Genomic DNA, 15,145 nt, shown 5'->3' on the forward strand with positions numbered 1-15,145 from the left:
TGTGTTTACAGTGCAGTGAGAAATCTCTATGCTACTCCAAACCATGCTAGGTACAAAGACAAGTCATTGATTTTGTTTCATCCAAACAATGATTGATAATAATATAAAATAAAATAAAAATGTTTTTCTTTTTTAACCAATATTGTGGTTAAACACTTAAGAAGATGACAATGCACAAAAAAATATCGAAAGCCCTATTCCTGATTCAAAGGCATATTTCATTGTTTGTTAAAATGGAAAGCTAAAGGATAACTGCTGTACAATATTTTAAATCCCCATAAGCCAGGGTCACATTCTATGCTCAAAGTTTCAATGTGCTGGTTAGTGATTTCAGTAGGCTACTTGTGTTATTTACTGATATTAACCATCGTCATTATTTTTGTGAATTCAATAAGAATGTATCATCCAAGCATTTATTTGCCTGATGTACAGTGATGTAATACAGTCATGAGGTATGTCTGCTGGTTTTACATTGTATATCTTAGCAAATTTTCTGTTGTACTTAACAAAGATGTACTTCCAGAAGTCAGTGGCCTCAATACTATTGTCAGGCTGTATCCTCCAGTCTGGAAAGAATTGTCTGTATTCCTTATATGGATGCCACTCATTTCCTGTGACTTGACATCGGAATAGGCCTACCATTTCACTAGCAACAAGAGATGAGCATATGTCAGGGATTAATTTACCTGTTTCAATCCAACTGTAGTAACCGATGCCCTGTGGTCGATGAACTGAGGCAAAATGCTCAGTATGTTCTTTTCCTCCAGCTTCACAAGGTGCACTGCAGAATGGACACTTTTTCCCACAGCCAAACACTCTGCTGATGAGGACCTCTTGAGGTCTGTTCATTGAGAGTCCGGTTAGCTTGACCCTTACATCCTTTACACTACGTAGCTGATCTTCTAAAGTCTTATTCATTTTGTCTATAGAAGATTTAAGGCAATCTACAAACTCAGCAGGGTCTGAGTTGTTTAAAGCCAGAGTAGCACTGAGTGTGTCAATTGGTAGGACCAACTCTTTATCGAGACATTTGAAGCCATTGGTCATGAAATTGCAGCTGTCGTTTGTCATGCTTTCTGCACTTTCAATTGCTGTTTTGAGTTGGCTGACAATTGCGTTTAAATGTTTCATCTCTAACTTGAGAAAAGTGTCTTCCTTTGAAAAATGTGCAATGATCTTCTCCGAAATCCACTCGGTTACAAACTTCTCGTAATTTTGCGCATACTCCAAAATATTTTCGAAGTCTTTATCCTGAAGCAGTTGTTTTAAAAGTGAACACTGGAAAAATGTCCGTGTGCTAAAAGCAACGCCGCTTTCGCCTGTCAACATTTCATCCACAATGTCAGGTACGAGACGTTTCTGGATGTATTCCATCACGGCAGGGGCGAAGCATTGCTGGGCACACATCTCGGCCTTTTTCTGGCACTGGTCTCGCTGGTAGTAGAGGTCTTTAAAGTCAGCTAACCATTGTTCTTTGCACCTTTCAAGAGATTTCAAAGGGTCAGTTCTCTGTATGTAGTCGTCATGCATTTTCTGGAAAACTCTTGCTGCAATCCCGCAAATGTGTATCTTGAGAGATGCTTCAATTTCAGGGCTGATCTCTATATCCTTGCGATCTTCTAATTTCTTGTCAATGAAGCACAACAGTTCTTGTATGTCAGCACTATGTTCTAATTTTGGACTTGTTTTAGACGAAATTAATACTTTGCTCTCATTTATTATTCCGTCGCATGACATTTGTATGAATTTGTGCTTTTTATTCCTCTGCATAGGCAGAAGGGAATTCTTGAGTTTTTTAAATATATTCGTTTTTACAGTCAATGCATAAAAAGGTCCAGTGCCACACTGATCTAGACTGGTGACGTTTGACAGCATCTCACGTGCGGCTCCACCTTTTGTTTCCATGTTACTGCATAGGAATCTGTATATTTCCTTCCCCAAATCACAACTTGGTAGTGCTGTGAGGGAAAACTGCTTCACAATGTCATCCCACATTTTTTTAAATTCCTCATTTAGTTCAATATCAGAGAGGTTGTGTTTTGTATTCTTGCAGGCACTGATCAAGTTGAGCACTTTTTCTTTCATGGTTTCCCTTTGATTTTGTCTTATAACCTCCACCTTTTCAATTCCCTTCTGTATCAATACAACATTCTCCAGTTTGTTTCGTAGATCTGTCTCAGTCTCCCTTCGAAGACCTTTTGCACTATTTAAAAAGTCCTCCTTGTAATTTTAAACAAAGTGAACATTGTCATCATCGCCTTCAAAGTATTGCTCAATTTTACCTGAAAGACTTTTCTCCTCTTTGTCAAGCTCTTTACTAGCTTCATCTTTTAAATCAGCCACTACTCTGTCAACATTAAATGCATTTTTTGTCCGCACTGACATTACACTCATGTTAGTGATTTTGGTTTCAGATTTTGTGTACCAGCCAATCATGTGCTTCTTGAAGGCCCATTCCCAAGTGTTAAACTGAACACAAAGTTTGGAGTAGGCTTCAGCGACAAGACTGTTACGAAAACTGAAAATAAAGTTTTCAAACTGGACAGCCTTCCAGAGACTTTGTATCCATTCTTCAAATTCCATCAAATTCTGTGCTGGGACTTTTGTCACATTAAAAATGTTAAGTATCCCATCCTTCAACTTACTCACCTCCTCACTGTAACCAGTACTAACAGGTGCCATTGGAGGAACTCCAAGCCACAATCCAGGGATGTACCAGTTGTTTCCATCAATGTTATAGTCTAGAATGTCTGTAAATTTCTTGTTGTTGCCAAGTTTCTCCATTCTAGCAGCTGCTTCTGTCATTTCATCTAGTTGTTTCAAGAGAATCTTTCTCTCTCTCAAGGTCTTTTCATACACGGCGACATCTGCAGTGTTTTGATGCACAAAATGACAACAGGGCCTTTTCCCCACCTCTTTCATGCGGAGAAAGGCATGGACAACAATTTGCAAACGTGTCTTTCATTTCTGTAGCATCTTCCATGCCAATGTTGACGATAGTAATATCGCTAAGCCCAACAACCACAGTCGCAAGTTCGTTATCGTGCTCGTAACTATTTGCTAGTTTTACCAACTCCGGAGATTTTAATCCCTCGGTGTCAATCACAAGGATATAGTCACATTGAAGCTCTGATCTGAATTCCTCAGATGCGCCCATTAGAAGCATGAATGTTCCTCTTGTGCATCTTCCGCTGCTAACAGCGAACTGAATTCCAAACATTGTGTTGAGGAGAGTAGACTTACCAGAGCTTTGGACTCCTAAAACTGTTACAACTCGTATCTTGTTGTGAGGTGTTGTCAGTTTGTTAAGTGCCGTAAGCACATATCTAATCCACGTCAGTGGAATGTTTGATGCGTCTCCGTCAATAAGTTCTACAGGGAACCCAGTCAGCTTCAACTGAGCACATATTTCTGGCAATTTCTTCAGGACAGGGTACATCTTGTTTTTTTGGGAGTGTGTTGATTCATAGAGTTGACTCAACTCTCTCATGAAGTGTTGAACTCCTAAAGAGCTACTGGCAATCTCTTTTTCTAGATCTCTGAGATGTTCATTATCTTCTTTGGGATTTTTACATACTTCCCTATACTGCTCATCAAGCCTTAACTGGTGCTTTCTTGCTAGATTATTTAAATTTATTTTCATCCATTTGAGAAAATATAACTGCTCATATGGGGAGCAGCTCAGGCCAGAGATAAATTGTTTCATTGATTCTCTCATGTGGTTGGTTCCTTGTTCCTTTCGTAGTTTCTGGATTTTACTTTTAAGTTCACTCTTGTAGTGCTATATATTGATTCTTTGCCTTGAGTCGACACATCTCTTTCTCGAGTTTGGATAACTCCTTCCATGGTTTGTCTTGCAATGACAGTTCCTTCATTTTGTATTCTGGTATATTTGTGATGTCTTGAGTGATCAGGTCTGCCCTTTTCTTTGCATTTTGACAAATGGTATTGTTTTCATCTACAAGAATCCCTAGATCTGGTGCCATCTCTGACATCTTTTCAATACTAATTTTCGTACAATCTGCAAGTATATCAACAACGGCCTTCTGTAGAGTATCAACAAACTTAAAATCATTCATGCTTTTATCCCTATGGATTTTGGAGTATGGTTTGAACTTTGTTGTCAAATTGTCTCCTGACGTTGAACTGTCTGTGGTGCAAACCAGAACCAACTTCGAACTAATTTGCAGAGACTCCAGAAATGTCTGATTTGAGTCCAAATCATCACAGAACAGAAAAACGGCAGAGGATGTTTGGCTCAAGAAGTCAAATTGGGCCTTAAAGGCAGAAATATCCCCACGGAGATTTGCTACGGCTACTGGCTCTTTAAATTTGTCAGTAGTTTTCTTTCCCCCAGGGAGATACCAGCTCATTTCAACAAGCCCATTGGAGATCTTTCTTGGAATGTTCCCATTTTCCAGTTCCTTGTGGAAAAAAGTGTCATGAAGATCCTGATTGTTGCTGAGGAGTTTGTTCAAAAACTCAGATATAGACACACTGCTTTTTCCTAGTCTGACGAAAGAGATCAGTGGCAAATCTATTAGTACGATGCTGTTTTCCTCTAAACTGTCCTCTTCCAACGAAGAAGATCTAAACTGTTTTGTTATGTCCCTTAATGCCCAAAACATCAGAGTGCACTCATTTGTGTCACAGTTTGGCAGCAGCAAAGGCACAGAGAACTGACACACTGACATTTTTAGAGCGATTTCTTGCTGGAGGAAAGGATCAGCACAGTGGAACAGAGCTGTGATCAAATCTAGTGGATTAATTCCTTTCTGATCAGAGTTACCAGAATTAGTAACAATTTCAGAGTTACAATTTGAAGAACATTTTATAAATCTGGCTGATGAATTGACCATCATGAGCTTTCTGAGGAAAAGCCACGGCAAAGATCTAAGACTATGTGCAGTTTGGACCTCATCAGACGGTTTCCTTAACTCCAACACAGACTGCAAAGTCAGTTTATTCTTCAAGTGGTTTTGTAGTCCCAGGTCTCTTAAAACAGATTCCATATTTATGTCTGAAATGCAAGATTTTTCAGTTCAAATATCTGTTTCAAATCATTCAAATTAAGTAATGATTGTGTGAAATGCTTCATTCTCTGCTGAAAAGACCAGCAAATACTGTATATTTTGGATCCTGGTGCCACAGACAAGCTTCATAAATAGTTTTTCTATTGCATTCCCACTCCTTTGAACAATTTGAACTGCATTTGGGATATTAACCTGATCAGTTCATGTATTTCTTAAGGATTGAACACATGACCGTGATTTAATTAGCATCATGCTATACTTTTTGAGCTAGCGCCAAACTAGCACTAACCTAAACCAACCTAGATCAGTGTGAATGTTCATGCTTGTCTTTTCAGCAGGGTCATATTGGTCTTGTTTGATTAGAACAAAACAGTAACTCACTTGTGCGATGTGTGATTGTAACCGGAGTACTCTCAAGTTTTGTGCCATTTAACTCAACTAAAGTGCAGACAGAGAAGGAATATTCAGTTCCTGGTTTTAAAGTCAATACATTAACCTCTGCCTCATCTGTAAAAAATTCCATTGGATTGGCTTCACTTCTCCATATCACCCTGAGTCTGTGAGGGATCTTGACATCAGTGATCGGATCAATCCATTTCAGAAAAACTGAAGTTGCATCATTTTTGATCTGTATGTTTTCAGGTGGGAGTGGCTCTGTAGGGGATTATAAAACATAGTTTTGGGCCTAGCAATTCCATTTGCACATTGGCTAAATATTATGAAACTGCATTGGCTGTAAATGAGCAGACTCCTAAAGCAGTCACTTTCTTGTGTGGATGATTAAAACGGCTGGTTATCTCTGTTTGCCATTATTCAGAATTGTGTTTATTGTAGCTTTGTATTCAGTAGCAGGAATAAGATCTTCAATTAAATGTGTGGTTTCGTTTGATTTCACAGTCACTGATTCTGTTTTCTCTTCATTTTGATAAATAATCACTTGGAATTTGTAGAGACTTGGATCCATTTTTTGTGGTGGCGTCCAATTTAGTTTTACAGTTGTTGCATCCTCTGACACATATTCAAAATTCTCAGGTGCTGGTATTGCTTTGGGGAAAACAACAACACATGAGTAAACACAAAGAATAAATAATGCCACTCACCTTTGAGACTTTCTGTGTAAGTTATATTGTTACCTCAGTAGGTGGCGTCAAATCTTTACGAGTGAGTCAATGAATCATTCACTCAACTGATTTATTCAAAGACACTGATTCATTAAAGTTCCTTTGGTGAGCAACTGAGCATTAATAATCAATAATTAATCATTCAGAGTTAGTAAAGCATGATACTGTGAGAGATTTATGAGTGAGAGGGATAGGTTTAGGGGTGGGGTCAGGTAAGGGGCATCATTTTCATTGCATGATTTAGAAACACCCACCAGTATGAAGACGCCCACAAATTTAGTAACGCCCACTTTTGTTCTGCGGAGACCTCAATCTCATGCAAGTGACATTGTCCTGCCTTTGCTATTTATTTTGATTAAAGATTATGAGAGCACATGAATTTGAAAAAATAACCATGTGCATGGATAAATCGTTAATAATAAATACTGCTCATTTTGATTTCATAGTGACATTGATTAATGTAATTTCTTCTTGCAACAACTTCTCGCATGTGATCACAGCAATAGCAAACCACAACCATCCAATGACCCAATCAGTGCCGATGGACAAAATCAAGTCCCAACTACAGTTTTTCTTTTTCAAGAAGCCACTTCCCAATATGGAAGAAAAGAATATCACAACTTCTGTTTCATGCTGACTTTAAGACATTTTCCAGGTTAACAATGGGTAATTTCAGTCTTGATTTCATGAGATCAGTGAACAATAATCTTTTTAAAAATTTGATAATCCTTTCTCAAAGACTATTGAATGTGCTTCAAATACACATTTATGCCTTGCTAGTTTCACAGACAGGGCTAGAGTTAGCTAGGATTAGACCTTAGTTCAATTAGGACATTTATAAACATGCTTTGGGGAAAGAAAAAAGAAAATTCTGGTGTACATCTTGAGACAAAACAATGGCACTTACATGTTTGAAGATTTAATTTCCTTAAATCAACTTTAAATGTTCTTTATTTTAACTTAACTTATAATTAGTAACAAAATGAATCATGTAGCTTTTATCATTTAAAAGTACTTCATAATAAAATAATTCACATGACAAATGTAAATTGCTTGCTATAGATTACCTGTACGCACAGATGCAGAGAAACTCTTCTTTTCCTCAACCGCCACAGTGATGTTATAACTTGTGTCAGGCGAAAGCTGTTTAATCTCAAAATGGTTTTCATGTGTTGTTTTAGTATAATCATTTTCTTCATTCTTCCATTCGATTTGGAATTTTTGTTGTCCATTCGCAGCCACATCTGGATCCCCCCATTCGAAGCGCACTGAGTGCGGACCTACATCAGTGAATCTAATGTGACCTGAGGGAGAGGGAATATTTGGAAAATAATTTAAGGATCAATGCTTTTGTTAAAGATGAAGTGTATCATTTCTCTGCCTCTGACACCAAACAGAACTGAAAATACAATATCAGGTTTTTTTGTTTTTAAATGGGTGTTCAGAACGCTACCCTTCATGGTCCTGCCACAAACACATGCAACTTGTTGAGCCAATGTTGCTTCTTTGGCCTTTTTTTGATGCACAAATCAAGGTTTAATAGAGCCACAGTGTTTACAGTTTTTATGAAAATCTTCCCACACATCACTTGTAGTTTACCCATAATCTGAGAAATGACATTATGAATACATGTAAATGATAAAATGAATTCACTTCTATACCTTCAGTTTCTTCTTCTTCTTCTTTTACTTTTTCTACTTCTTCGTCATCTTCTTCTTCTTCTACTTCTTCGTCGTCATCTTCTTCTTCTTCTTCTTCTTCTTCTACTTCTTCATCATCTTCTTCTTCATCTTCTTCTTCCTCTTTATCCATGTATGTTCCTGTATTCCTATTGTTACACAAAACAAACTTGTTCCAAAAATGTCCATTCAAAATATAAATATTTGAAATAAGCTTCTCTCCAGTGCTTGGTTCTACTTTACCTTTGAAAGCCAATGCTTTCATCCTGATCCTCCATCTCTTGCTTCAAAGCCTGGCAGTTTTCTTTGAGGTAATATTTCAATAATAATGTTGATTGTAAGATATATATTATCCATGAACATCATCTAATGATATATACTTGTATATACTGATATACATTTTTCAAGAATGTGGAAAATATTTAAATTTTTTATTTTTTTATTAATTGTTTATATATACAATGTACATACGTACTTAAGTAATTCTTATTTAATATGTTATAATATGGATACATTTGGATTATGAAATATTTAAAAAATAAAGGAGGAACATGGTTGAATTTAAAATAAATTTTCCTTAACTGTTAAAAAACATGGTCTACAATATCTCAAATTAAGAATATACTATAATACTCACAGGTTTAGATTCAGTGTATTATGAGAGCTGCATCTTCCTTGAGAGATTCAAAAGACAAAATGTTATCTAAGTCTCTGTCTAATAAATGACACACACATACACACACACACGCACACATATATATACAAAGCAACAAGGTGGGTTTCGGTTTTTATTACGTGAGCTCAGTTCCTGTCATAGGGATTTTTTTTGGGGGGGGGGGGGGGGTCACTGGTTAGACTGGTTTACACTTACTGAAAATGAAAAAAACAATATTTTTGAATGTTAGATATGAGGAAGATTTTGGTAATGTACTAGGAAAAGAGTGTAAGATGAAGAGACCTGCTGACAAGCTGATGCAAAGGAATGTTTGGCAGAGAGTACACACTGATAAAGTGAAAGGTCTGTCAAAGTGAAAAGGTCTATATTTGTTTAATTCGAGCTTATTGAGCTGCAGAATACCTGAAGGCAGCTTAAAGATGTGCTTCTGAATGCCAATAGACATTGTCATCATAAAGACAAATTGACTAAAGGTGTTTTTACAGATGCAGCATTAAGCACCCTTTTGTTGAATATATGCCATTTTTGCAGTGTAAAGTGACATAAGTGCTTGCACAAATAGGAACTTTATTGAAATATGATATTGGACGCACCTTTACATACAGTGCTGATTTGCCATCTTTTCAATAGGCTATTTGAAAACATCCTTTATACATGATATTCCTTTTCAAATAAGAAATAAAGTACAAAATGGACAAGTATTTTAATCACATGACTAATAGGAAAACGTAATAGAACAGAGAAAAGGAAGTACTTTTCTTGTAATTATGATAGCAGATTTGAATAGTTGATGAACTGTGCTGCCCTCACCTGGCAATTGGCATTACACAGAGAAAGTTCTGAAAGGATTAGTTCACCCCAAAATAACAATTCTGTCATTAATTACTCACCCTCATGTCGTTCCAAACCCATAAGACCTTAGTTCATCTTTCGAACACAAATGAAGATCTTTTTAATGAAATCCGAGCACTTTCTGTCCCTCCATTGCCAGCTACGCAACTGACACTTTCAAGACACAGAAAAGTAGCAAAAACATCATATTGTTGCATTGTTGTTGCATGAATGAGCGTTGGAGATTAATATTTTGTAAATAAAAACAAAGTGTATTATGACTTGCGTAGCTTCATAAAATTGAGGTTAAACCACTAAAGTCACATGGATTACTTTCTGTGGCTTGAAAATGGTAGTTTCGTAGTCTGTCAATGGAGGGAAAAGATCTTCATTTTTGATCCGGAGATGAACTAAAGTCTTACAGATTTGGAACGATATTAAGATGAGTAATCAATGACAGAAATTTCAATTTTGGGTAAACAAACCCTAATCTTTTACTATACCCATCTCTATCCCCGTATGTTTATTATTTTACTGAATACACTTCCTTTTAAAAAGATGCAGTGATTTATAAACTGTATAGTTTGTATGAACTCATTCATGGTTTATGTAATAATTTTTCTATTTGGAAAAGCAGGTACAATATAAAAATGCCCTTTTCTTATGTTTTCTGGCAAATGTGATTGCTGTCTTTCCCAGAAATGCTTCACTTTCTTTCAAACTTACTTATAGTACAACAAATATAGTATTACAAATGTGTCCTCTTGTGTAATGTGCTACAGTATGTGATCCCCTTCCCTTTAATAACCACAAACTGGTCAGACCAGTACAGAAAATGTTCTCCAGAAAGGGCCAGATACCAAAGATTGCAGCCAATGCTGAGAATTCACAAGTTCTGATTGAACTATGACAAAGCACGTGATTTACTGTAAACAGTATTGTGCCTGATGGAACAGGATTAATGTATTTCCCTCAGTGTGTCCAGTTGTTGTGACCACCTTCATGAGATCTCTGGACACCCAGATATATTCATATGCAGAGTATCTATGGTTTGATTATAATGCTTAACAAACTTTCATAGCCTGAATGAAAGCATAAAATGTTTCAATATGAAATTCATGTTATTTTTGACAGACCAATAACTTGTATTTACTTAATGTGCAACCCAAATAGAATGAAAGGACAAAGAAAAACAGTCAAATTTAGGGCAGCTGAAGGATTAATGTGTTTTCCATTACAAAAAACAACTGGACGGTTGCTAAGGCAATGTGGCAACACTTTACAAAAAGGTTTAATTTGTTAACATTAGTTAATTACTTTAGTTAAAACGAACTTAGAATTAGCAAGACTTCTACAGCATTTATTAATCTGTTAATTTCAACATTTACTAACAGTCTACATTACAAAAATCAAACGTATTTCTTAACATTAGTTAATGCACTGTGAACTAACATGAACAATGATCAGCTATTTTTTATTAACTTTTTTAACATGAACAAAGATGAACAAATACTGTAACAAATGTAGGCCTATTGCTCATTGTTAGTGTGAAGAGACAAGAAACATTTTACGTTTATGACATATTAGGCATACAAAGAAAAGTTGCATGTGTGCATATTTTAATGCAAATATAATTTTCATGTAGTTAAAAATGACTATTTCCCAACTTGAATTTCCTAGAAACAGTCAAATGTTCAAGACATGGTTATGACCTTGGTTCATGTGTTACATTAACTAATTTGAACAAATGAGACCTTATTGTGAAGTGCGGCAATGTATTAGAATAATGGTTATTGTCAGTATCAATGAAATTGAAGCTCCTGTAGCTGATTTAGGAAGGGATGGGGTGTGAGATAAGCTCTGGTGATTCTCAGACTCAGAGGCTTGACAACAGCGTCATCTGTTGGCTCGTAAGGTCTGCACAAGCCATAAAACCTGGAAATATAATGCGTTTTCGGATCATTTGTCACTGATCACGTGATTGTTCTGAAAACAAAATAGGAAATTGCGCTGTATCAGCTGATTCTCTGCTGTTTCCGGTTTACGCTTATGACCTTTGATGTCTATATGACCCCAAACATGTATAGAGCGATTGTACAAAAAAATATACATTTTAATAATACAAATTATATATATATATATATATATATATATTTTTTTTTTTTTCCGTTTACTCCTCATCTAAATGGTTATGCTGTGTTTTGGGGGAAATGAAGTATTTTTCTACCTATTTACTGCAAAATTCCTCAACTTCACCATTAGCATAGGCTACATATGAAATATAAAAATCTTTATGAAAAAAAACACATTAATGATGATCAAATGTAAAATATGAGTTGTTTCTGGATATTGATGCATAATTCTACCATCTGCTGGTAAGATGTTTTTTTGTAGATAATACTGTATAGTTTTAGCCAGAAAGTGTAGTTACCATATACTTCCAGCAGAGATCCATTATTTCTGGGTGTGACTTACTACTCTTATTACAGCGTTTGTTCTGAAAATATATATTTATATATTTTAAAATACATTAAATCACTATTTTGTCAAAGTTTTGTATTATTTTTGTTGTTGTTTGAGGTCTTTGAAGTGTCTTATTATTGCAATAATGCTATATAAATTTGCAGTAATGCCAAATAAATTTGCAATAAGGCCACATAAGTTGAAACTAAAAGAAAAGACTTGATTGCAATTACATATTATTTCAATAATCGAAATGTATAAAATGATTAACTTTAGAATAAGAAATTCATTTTTTAAAAGTAAATAAAAACAAAAAACAAACAGCTATAGGCGGATAGGAACTGGAGTAAAGAGTAAACACATCTGTGTGTCTGTGTGTGTTTGTGTGCGCACACGTGCATGTCTGTGAGTGTGTGTGTGTGTGTGTGTGTGTGTGTGTGTGTGTGTGTGTGTGTGTGTGTGTGTGTGTGTGTGTGTGTGTGTGTGTAATCATGTTCATTCCAAATAGTTGTTTTGGACATTTTTAGATTCATGCTGGAATTATTGATTTTATTTGCCAATTTCAATAAAAATGCTCTCTTTTGCAGTCACACCTGTATGTTTGTGTGTCTCTCTGTGTGTATGTGTTCTGTGCGTAGTCACGTTCTTTCCATATTGCATTTGTGCTCTCATATCATACCTTCATTTATGTGTGAAATATTTTAGATTAATGCAGAAATTATTGATTTTATTTCCCAATTTCTATAAAAATGCTCTCTATTGCAATCACACCTCTCTCTATCTGTGTGTGTATTTGTGTCTGTGTGGGCGCACATGTGTGTGTGTGTGACAATGTTCATTCCAATCCACATTGCATTAGTGATCTAGTACCAGGCCTTCATTTATGTGAGAAGTTTCAGATTTATGCTGGAATTAATTTTTTTATTTGTCAATTTCTATAAAAATGCTTCCTATTGGAGTCACATCATGTGTGTGCGCGTATGTGTGTGTGTGTGTGTGTGTGTGTGTGTGTGTGTGTGTGTGTGTGTGTGTGTGTGCAAGTGATCATGTTCGCTCCACATTGGATTTGTGCTCTAAGACCAGGACTTCATTGTGGTATGGGCATTTTCAGATTTATTCCGGATTTATTTAATTTTTTTTGTAATATATAAAAAACACTCCCCCCCCCCCCCCCCCCCCCCCCCCGATTTTCCCATTCATTTCAATGTAGGGTCATATTGACCCCCAATGATTATTTTTACATACCTTTAGAACAACCAAATCAAGTCCAGTTTTTTTGTGTGCGAAAAAGTGACTAAATTTTATGCAACTGAGATGAAGAGAACATGTTTTTTGTTTTTTACGGAAAAGTCGATTGGGGTCATATAGACCCCAAAGATAAATGAGGGTTAAAAACTAAGGCAAATATCAAGCAAATTGATTTCTGCAAACATAGACTATAGAACGTTTCACTACTTCACTACTAGAGTATTAGGCCTAGTAGGCTATATACATTTTTAAACAGAATTACTATAATTAAATAAGACCAAACAATGATTAAATACACAGATATGCATACATGTGAAATGTATTGTGAAATGCTTTTGTAATAGGCCTATTACTCTTCCAAAGTATGCAAATTATGCAAACAAAATTCCTTGTCAGTGACCTACATTCCTTGTCTGTAGCTATTGTTGATGAACCATTAATTACTGTTAATACTAGATAAAGAAAACCTGTGGAACCAGAGTCCACAACTAAACTGTCAAAGATTAATTGAAAACTGTTTAATTCAGACGTTTTCCAACTTCAGCAAAGAACAGAGGACCTCTTATATAAGTTAGTTTTCATTCTTTTAAATTGAATTATTAGCTGAAAACAACACTGTTACTATTTGCTTTAACTGCTTGATTACTCAAGTTTTTCATGTGTGAACTGATGAGTTGTGAAATCTATAATTTACACTACTGTTCGAAAGTTTGTGGTGGTATAATTTTTTAATGTTTTTAGAATACATCAAGGATGCATTTATTTGATCAAGTAAAACAGTAATATTCTGAAATACAATTTAAACTAATTGTTTTTTATTTGAATATAAAAATGTAATTTATTCCTGTAAGGGAAAAGCTGAACTTTTTACTCCAGTCTTCAGTGTCACAAGATCCTTCATAAATATTACGCTGATTTGTTGCTCAAGAAAATTGTCTTATTATTATCAGTGTTAAAAACTGTTATACTAAATCTTGTTTGAGGAAAACTGACTTTTTTCAAGATACTTTTATAAATAGACGTTCAAAATATGTTGTAACATAACAAATTGCCGATGTTTTAATTTCTTAAAATCTTAAACACCCCCCCCCCCCCAAAAAAAGTGTGTTTCCAAAGGCTCACAAAGAACATACATTTTTTAAAATTTACTTTTTTTTTAAATCTACCACTTCAGCAGAAATATGCCAACCACACACAGTGTATTTAAACCACAAAGCCTCTCTCTAACAGTAACATTGTTTATTTAGCAGACATCTTGCTTTCACAATGTACACTTTCTTATTAAAGCAAAGACTCTTCACTCAGCTCATCACTGTTATATAACTGACACTGTTCTTTTAAAACCACTGCAGCGTGGAAATATTCTGCCATGATAATAATATTGATATTGATAAAGCAGTCAAGTCATGTTTTTGTTGTGGTGCTGTGTTTGCTCAAATACCAAGAAAACATAAAGACACGATCATAAAGTGTACATATATTACATGTAAAGTACTGTGTCTGCTTCATTTGAACACTTACAGACACTCCTTGTAAGGGGAGTCATTTCACATTAGAAATAATACCACACTTTACAAGAGTAGATGTTTGCACTAGATCCAGTCATAGGACAATAATAATCTAGCTATAACCTGCTGAGCAAGATAGCATTTTAAGGAACCTGATGGATTCATGTAGAACTTGTTTTTGCGTTCCATGGTACTCTTCAATTGTTTTCTGTAAACAAGCGCCAGAGGTAAACACATCTTGCTGCTTTTCAGCATTTTCGCTCATGAGCGCCAGATTTTTAAGATGCTCTGTTAAGTTAAGAAGTTAAACTTTCAAAATCCGTCTTGCATTTTACCTTGCATTCTGCCTCAATTATGCTGCCTTCTAATGTAGCACCTTTTTTTAGGCAGCATTGCTTGTTTCTCTACTTAGTGGAGAAGACAATGGCTGCATCTGAAATTGCATACACCCTAGTAGGTGAAAAACAGTATGTGAAGAAAAAATATGTCTGAATTTACAGTACTTATAAAAGAGCAGGCAAAAAGTACCCGGATGACCTACTACTCCGATGAGATTCTGAAGTGTGCATGTGATGGACACTTTACT

At 35.6% G+C, this 15,145-nt stretch overlaps 1 protein-coding gene across 1 annotated transcript; it reads right to left on the bottom strand.

The window, feature by feature from the left end:
- Window positions 1-204: 204 nt before the first annotated feature.
- LOC143701917 (upregulator of cell proliferation) lies at window positions 205-8,141 on the bottom strand. The gene is given in 9 exon segments (XM_077195605.1): window positions 205-444; window positions 447-2,952; window positions 2,954-3,782; window positions 3,784-5,020; window positions 5,415-5,692; window positions 5,807-6,077; window positions 7,222-7,458; window positions 7,816-7,982; window positions 8,077-8,141. Coding segments are annotated over 9 exon segments (5,631 nt in total). The 5' UTR covers window positions 8,112-8,141; the 3' UTR covers window positions 205-373.
- Window positions 8,142-15,145: the final 7,004 nt, after the last annotated feature.

This window comes from Siphateles boraxobius, unplaced genomic scaffold (genome assembly GCF_051911475.1).
Source record: "Siphateles boraxobius isolate OS27281-9 unplaced genomic scaffold, OSU_SipBor_1 33, whole genome shotgun sequence".
Taxonomy (NCBI): domain Eukaryota; kingdom Metazoa; phylum Chordata; class Actinopteri; order Cypriniformes; family Leuciscidae; genus Siphateles; species Siphateles boraxobius.